The sequence below is a fragment of the Notamacropus eugenii genome, chromosome 2, assembly GCF_028372415.1.
Source record: "Notamacropus eugenii isolate mMacEug1 chromosome 2, mMacEug1.pri_v2, whole genome shotgun sequence".
NCBI lineage: Eukaryota > Metazoa > Chordata > Mammalia > Diprotodontia > Macropodidae > Notamacropus > Notamacropus eugenii.
The window spans coordinates 1799693-1807121 of NC_092873.1; the positions used below are offsets into that span (position 1 = coordinate 1799693).

At 37.8% G+C, this 7429-nt stretch overlaps 1 protein-coding gene across 1 annotated transcript; it reads left to right on the forward strand.

Annotated features, from left to right (window-relative positions):
• The first annotated feature begins 2702 nt into the window (after positions 1 to 2702).
• Positions 2703 to 3647, forward strand: LOC140523276 (olfactory receptor 5G3-like). Its single transcript, XM_072638221.1, has one exon. The coding sequence runs from the start codon at positions 2703 to 2705 to the stop codon at positions 3645 to 3647; it is 945 nt and encodes a 314-aa protein (XP_072494322.1).
• The last annotated feature ends 3782 nt before the right edge of the window (positions 3648 to 7429 follow it).

Here is a 7429-nt window from a genome sequence, read left to right on the forward strand (position 1 = left end):
ATCAATTATTAAGAAAGGGGAGGGTTATGACATTGAACTTTGGAAGTATGGTATGCAACTGACCATTATAATTACTGAGAGTTCTGTTCGATTCCCATATTGATTTTACTTGCAATATTAGAGTCAATATATTCACCACTTTTTGGAGTCTATATTCTCCATTGGGAGCTATCATTATTCAATGCAGGGCCATCTCTCTGAGCTTCCTTTCCTCCACCAAAGGAATTGATGATTTCCAAATTACTTTGCACCTCCAAGTGCCATGCTCCTAAACAGATTTTTCCCAGGGACTTTTTCTGTCAGTAAACAACCATCTATAGGTTAATATTGGACTCAAATACTGTGATGATCATTTTAATTCCTCACCTACCAGTATAAAAACTTCCGAGATTTGGGATTTATCAGAGAGCTGGCTTCTGGTCAAAGAAATCACATTCCATTTAGTAGATATTCTTTTATAGTAGATTACTACAGATCTATACACAAATCCTATACAGGATATAGGAGTACCCATTCTCTTTTCAGAGCAGTTAGAGGACTTCATGATTTGTAGGGCCAGAACAGAATCTTTCTTTTGTATGTGGTAAACAGAAGCTGTGACAGTTGGCCCCAAGAGAAGGTAGAATTGATTTTCTTCACATCTTCCAAGTTATGAATAGGTTCCTTTAAGTTCTGTGATTCACTTTTAAATATTCAATGAAAAATTCCCTCTGAGAAATGGGTTCCCCAGAGAAATTGCATTTAAGAAAGTACCCTGGGGCTCATTAAAAAAGGGTGTTAGGAATTGAACAAAAACCAATACCCAGGATTCTTAAAAGAGATAAGCTTTGACCAACTAGACTGTGGTTCCACAACATGAAATAATGAACTGGAAGGATAAACATAATTCATACTTAAAGATTACTTTGAGGCTAGCAAAACATTTGACATATGCCATCTCATCTGATTCTCCCAACAACCCAAAGAGGTAAGTGAATAGACTCTCTTACCCCCATTATAGGTAGGGAATCAAGATTCAGGGAACTGTAAGATCACACTTAGGGGCATCCAGTGGGTAATTGTCTGTGAGAGAATTTTAATCCTGATCATCCTGAGCCTATGTCAGCACTCTCTCTACTAGGGCAAGCTGCCTCCAATTAAATCAAGTGTTTCAAATGCAGAGAGTTGTAAGAAATTTCTGTGCTCATCTCATACAAGGCTATCGTTTTGTAACAGAATTAATGGAAGTGAATGGTGACTTTAATATCATGAAGATGTGGTGGTACAGTGGAAAGGGCAAGGGTTCTGGAACCAGAGGTCTTAGATTCAAATCACTCCTCTGATACTTGCTACTTGTAGAAATTTAGGGAAATCATACCTCTTTGGGACTTCAATTTCCTCATCTGTGAAATAGGAGGTTTGGGCTATATGGCCTCTGAAGTCCCTCCCTTTTCGTGAACTATGTTACTGTGTAGTCGAAAACACTGTCTCTAAGTGAGAGTGACAATGATGGACACTGAGAATACTAGTGTGCTAGCCATCAGATTTAAGTGGTATTTGGCTACATACCTGCTGGAAATCTCCTGCATGTGTATGGACAGAACCTCCTTTGTATGAATTAATGCTGGGCTTAAAGTCAGAAAGACCTGGATTCAAATCCTATTTCTGAATGCATACCACCTGAGATTTGGAGCTGAAGGACCTGGGTTCAAATCCAAGTTCTACCATTTAGTATGAGCAAGTCAGTTCATTTCTTAGGGCTTCAGTGTATTCAACTGTAAGACGTGCAGGTTAGATTTAGGTTAGGTTAGATTAGATGACTTTGAAGGTTGTGGGTGATTCAGAACAAGAGAGAGAAACTACACACACACACACACACACACACTGATATATCTAGATATACAATTTTGCTCTTTCTCAGTTGTAAGTCAATATAATATCCCAGTTTTAGATTTTTTCTCTTTTCCTGAAATGTCTGCCTGCAATGGCAGCTGAATACATGAAAACAACATATAATAGGTTCAGATGAAGACTTCAGAAGGCATGAGTGAGGAACTGATTACATTCAATCAACATTAATCAAGCAATATTATGTGTGTGATATGTCATTAAACACGATGGGAACAAAAAGACAAAATCATTCCTGCCTTCAAAGAATTTTTATTTTTCTAGGAAGTAGGGGCTAAGGAAGATGAGAAAATATAAAGAGATAATTACATCTGAGGCAGAGATAAAGTAATTTCAAATGAAAGAGAACAATGAAGTAGAGGGAATCAGGAAAATGTGTTAGCACACTGTAGCTTTGGAGTTGTGCATTGATGGAAGATAGGGATCCTAGGGGCAGGTAAATGGTACTATGGATAGAGTGCCAAACAGGGAGTCAGGAAGACCTGTGGTTAGATATCACTTCAGACACTTGTTAATAGAGTGAGCCCTGGCAAACCACTAGTCTGCCTGCCTCAGTGTCATTATCTGTAAAAGAGAATAATTGGAGTTACTTCCCAGTGTCATTACACAAATCAAATAAGATAACATTTGTAAAGATCTTTTAAAACCTTAAAGCAATACAGAAATACTGCTAATTATTATTATTTTTAAGAGGCAGAGGAGAGGAGGGAGAGCATTCTAGATGTGACAATTTAATTATGCCAAGACATGGAAGCAGGAGATGGTTTTATTGAGAGAGATGTTCTTTTTCCTTCTCTTGCAGATTACATCAAATAATGGAAGCTAGGAATCAAACTGTGGTGACTGAATTTCTTTTCTTTGGATTTAGGAATTATCTCCCACAACAAGCTGTCCTCTTTCTGATGTTTCTCTCTTTTTATCTTGTCACTCTCGTTGGGAATTTGGGCACGATCATCCTAATATGGATAGACTCCCAGCTTCACACCCCCATGTACTTTTTTCTCAGTCACTTGTCCTTTGTGTATGTCTGCTCTTCTTCTACTGTTACCCCAAAGATGTTGGCTGCCTTCTTTGTGGAGAAGAAAATCATCTCTTTCCTGGGCTGTGCAGCCCAGATGTGGTTCTTTGTACTCTTTGTAACCTCTGAGTCTTTCCTTTTGGCTGCGATGGCATATGATCGGTGTATGGCAATCTGCAACCCATTACTCTATACGGTTATCATGTCCCAGAGTGTCTGTGTGCAGCTTGTGATTGGGCCCTATGCCATGGGCCTTCTAGCCTCTACTATTCATGTGGTCTTAACTTTCTTGTTACCCTTCTGTGGACAGAATGTTATCAGTCATTTCTTCTGTGATATCTCACCCTTGCTCTCCCTTGCGTGTGCTGACACTCATATCATTAAGTTAATCCTTTTCATCATGGCTGGGGTTGTTGGTGTCTCAAGTGGCCTGACAATTCTTATCTCCTACATCTACATCCTGATGGCCATCCTGAGGATTCGCTCTGCGGATGGGAGGTCCAAGGCCTTCTCCACCTGCTCCTCCAATCTTACTGCTGTCAGTATCATGTATGGGACCCTCTTCTTCATCTACGTGAGACCAAGTGCAAGCTTTTCACTTGATCTCAATAAGGTTGTGTCTGTGTTCTATACAGCAGTGATCCCCATGTTGAATCCTCTCATTTATAGCTTGAGGAATAAGGAGGTAAAAAACACATTCAGAAGGACTTTAGAAAGGAAGATGTCTCTATTGGGCAAGTAAGAAAGAGGTTCAGTTATGTTATTCTCTAGATGAAGATCAATTGACAAGGGAGTAAGGGACTTTCAAAGGTGGTGAATAAAATAGAAGTGCCAGCACTCATGCCCTGTGATCTCTCAGCTATGATTGCACTTGGTCTACCAGGATGACTTCTGAGTCTAGGAAATAGCCTCAGTGCTTTTGCAACATAAATTGATAGCAAGCCTGATACTCATTCTTGTGTCATAGGAACATTAAAAATTATCTAGCCCAAGCTCTCCTTTTACAAGTGAGGCACCAAAGGCCTAGGGAAGCTAATTTACATGTTTAACATCACCCAGCTCTTAGCACAGTACCCGACACATCATAGGTACTTAATAAATGTTTATCAGTCGATGGAACAAGTCATGATGAGAACTGGAATCCAAGTCTTTTTCTTTGTGAGTTTCTAGAATCAAGTCACCATTGCTGTTCATTGATTGATGGACCCAGTCATGATGGAGTTAAAATTGGTATTCAAGTCTTCTTTGTGACCTAGAATTTCTAGAATCAAGTCACCAGTTGATTAGGTGCAGCTAGTTTAAAATCTAGTCTTTTATTTTATTTAACTGATTTATTTGCCCTTCTACTCCTCATTCCATATTTGCTTTTATTTTCAGGAAGCTGGATATTGTGATCTTCTTTCACTTATATTAGTACTCTAATCTTTCAGATCTGCTATTGTAATGAAATAAGACAGCCATAAATTATCTAATGGGACAAAAGGTTTTCCTTAGTTATACCACAGAAAGAATTCACAACAAGAACATGCAGTGAGAGTGTTACGCATGGTCTCCTGTCTCTAAGTGATCCTCGTTGGTCTGCCAGCTAGTCATCTGAGAGATGCTAGTGCCCCTAGTGGCACATTTACTTAGGGGACCAGGAAGTAATATCAATGACTGGGTCTTTGTTCTCTTGAGCCATTTAAGTATTGAGTATTGTTTGAAGGACTAGCCTAGACCACATAGTATGACTCTCTGGTAAATATTCCTAAAGCAGGTGAGGTGGGGGAGGAAATTCAATAAATTCAATAAAGTTAACAAAACTAGAGTAGCTGCAGGTGCAATAACAGCAAAGTACAACAATAACAGCTACAATGATCACAAAATGTTTCATATCCCAAGAGGGAATATTGCAGCAAAGCCCTGAGGACCCATAAGGTCTTTGGAGGGAAAGGAGAAGCCTCAACTCCAATCTCAGCACTGATCCCCTTTCTCTTCCTCCCACCCCACCCCGATCTCCACCATTGGCTCAAGGAGGATTTTGCGATCTTCCAAAAGTCTTTTAGATGTTATACTTCCTGTCTTCAAATTGGTTTCCCATGGGCATGAACAGGACCACAGTGGCTAGTGGCAATGTCGGTATCAGAAGCCAAAAAGACAGTAGGTGCAGACTTATCAAGCATAAGGGGAACTCTCTGACCACTCCACAAATGGGAGAAGGGGACTCTCAGCAACTAGGAGATGGAAGTCACCTCTTGTACCACATGTGTTTGAAATCCCTTTCCCCTTGGATTCAATATTTGCTAATGAAAGAGTAAGTCAAAGTCTTTGGGGGGAATGTTTTGTACTACTTTTATTAGATAACCCTAATAAATCCATTTTGTAAAAGTTATTTAAGGCTGACTGACTGGTTGATTCTCCATTAAAAATTCTGGGGGGAAGCACAGTTCTGGGGACATAGGCTGATGAAATCAGAGAATCATCTATGACTCTTCAGAGGTACTTCTACAGCGCAGAGGGAAAATGTATTATTCTGGGACCCATACATTATTTGTGAAAATGAGAGTTGGGACAAGGATCCTCAGAACTTATTTGGAAGAGAATAGTGAATCTGAAGAATGGTTCTTATTTGCTTATTTGTTTCAAATAGAGTGACTGCTCACTGTTTTCTTCCCAGCATGGCAAAGTGCTTGCTGCCTATTTAAGTGAAATAACTACTGGGAAATCCTGCTCTCAAATAGAAGAAAATATTTCTTGTTGTCTTGGGCACTCTTTCAGTTCAAACCTGGTCAAAGGCTGTCCATTCTGATTTCTTTTGCATAAAAACAATGTGAATCAAGGACAATTATCATCACTAGAATAATGATAGAAGCTAGTTGGTGGAAGGATAGAGCATAGGGGCTGGAGTCAGGAAGACTCATCTCCTGGAGTTCAAACCTGGCCTCAGAAACTTACTAATTGTTTGATCCTGGGCAAGTCATTTAACCCTGTAAAAAAAGTCACAAAAACGTTGGTTATTATTATTATTATTGTGAAACTAGATGACAGAGCAGATAGAGTGCCAGGCCTGCAATCAGGAACATTTGAGTTCAAATTGGGTCTTAGAGATTTACTAGTTGTGTAACTCTGGACAAGTCACTCTACTTTGTTGACTTGGTTTCCTCATCTGTAAAATGAGAAGAAGAAGAAAATGCTAGCCTTTTCCAGTATCTTTGTAAGAAATCACTAAATGAGGTCACAAAGAGTCAGACATAACTTAAAATGACTCAAGAAAAACAACAGGTATTATTGTTATATAAAGTGAAAGCACTGCAGATACTTCGGGAAAATGAATAGCATTGTTAGGGTATTTAGGAGATTAGTGTACCCATTTCACAGCTTGACCAATCTCCTCAAGAGAAAAATAATGTCATTGAGAGCCTGAAATGGCATTTCAATATGACACATCTCTGATGTATACTAAATGGCAGTTGAAAGGAATATACATTTAACTAAGTTTAGCATGGTGTATTTATTATAAAATGTCTATGTAAGTAATAAAAATTCATAAATGTAGAAAAGCAAAATCCTTATTATAAAACATACTTAAAATAATATTCAAAATGGTCATCTCAAAAAAGATTCAAACTCAGTTGAATACAAAATAATAAAATCTTAACAGATATGGAAGATAAAACAAATTATAGACACAAGAAGTAATTTTGTTAGAAAATCACAAGACAATGTACAAGTAGAAATGTCACTAAAGTATAGGAAGTAACATCTGTTTTGTTGCTTTACCCTAAAGATTATGGAACCTTTTCATCTGACTTGCAGCTGAACCCTTCCGTATATACTGTATTCTCTATTAGAGTGGGAGCTCCTAGAGAGCAAGGGCTGTTTTACTTATCTGTTTAATCATCAGCATTTAACCTAGTATCTTACAGATAGTAACTGCTCAATAAAATCTCCATTAATGTATTCATTTATTCAAGATTACATATTTTGCATGTTTATCAGACTGATTTAGCAAAATAATTCTGATATTCCATTTTGTCAAAAGAAGGCACCATTGCTCCAAAGTAGCTAGCCCAATATATTTAAAGTTTCAATATGTACACAAATTCTTGTAACATTTATGATTATTAAAAGTGATGAAGACTAAAATAAATCTTTCAAGCCTTGAGAATATCAACTAGTTTAAACAATAGAAGAATTCAGAATAAAAATATTTTGTCACAGACTGCCTAGCTGCTTTTCCCCCAGTGAAAAAAAAAAATGATAATTTGGGGGAGTATGAGATTTTATTTTTTCTTTCAAGAATTATGAGTTACATGACTCAGATAAAGGCCTTATTCATATTCTGACCATAATCTTAATATTCTAATATGCTTTATGAGTATTCTAGAAATTTCTGAATATCTCAATATATGACCTTGGGTAAGTCCCTTCACTTCTCCATAGTTCTCTCTTCTAAAAAAATGGGATAATAGTAATACTCTCCCAATCTGATAATGTCATTGTGGTGATCTTGATATGGTGAGATGTTATATGTCAAAGTGGACT

Coding starts and splice junctions, on each gene's coding strand:
- LOC140523276 (XM_072638221.1), top strand. CDS start 2,703: ATGGAAGCTAGGAATCAAACTGTGGTGACTGAATTTCTTTTCTTTGGA.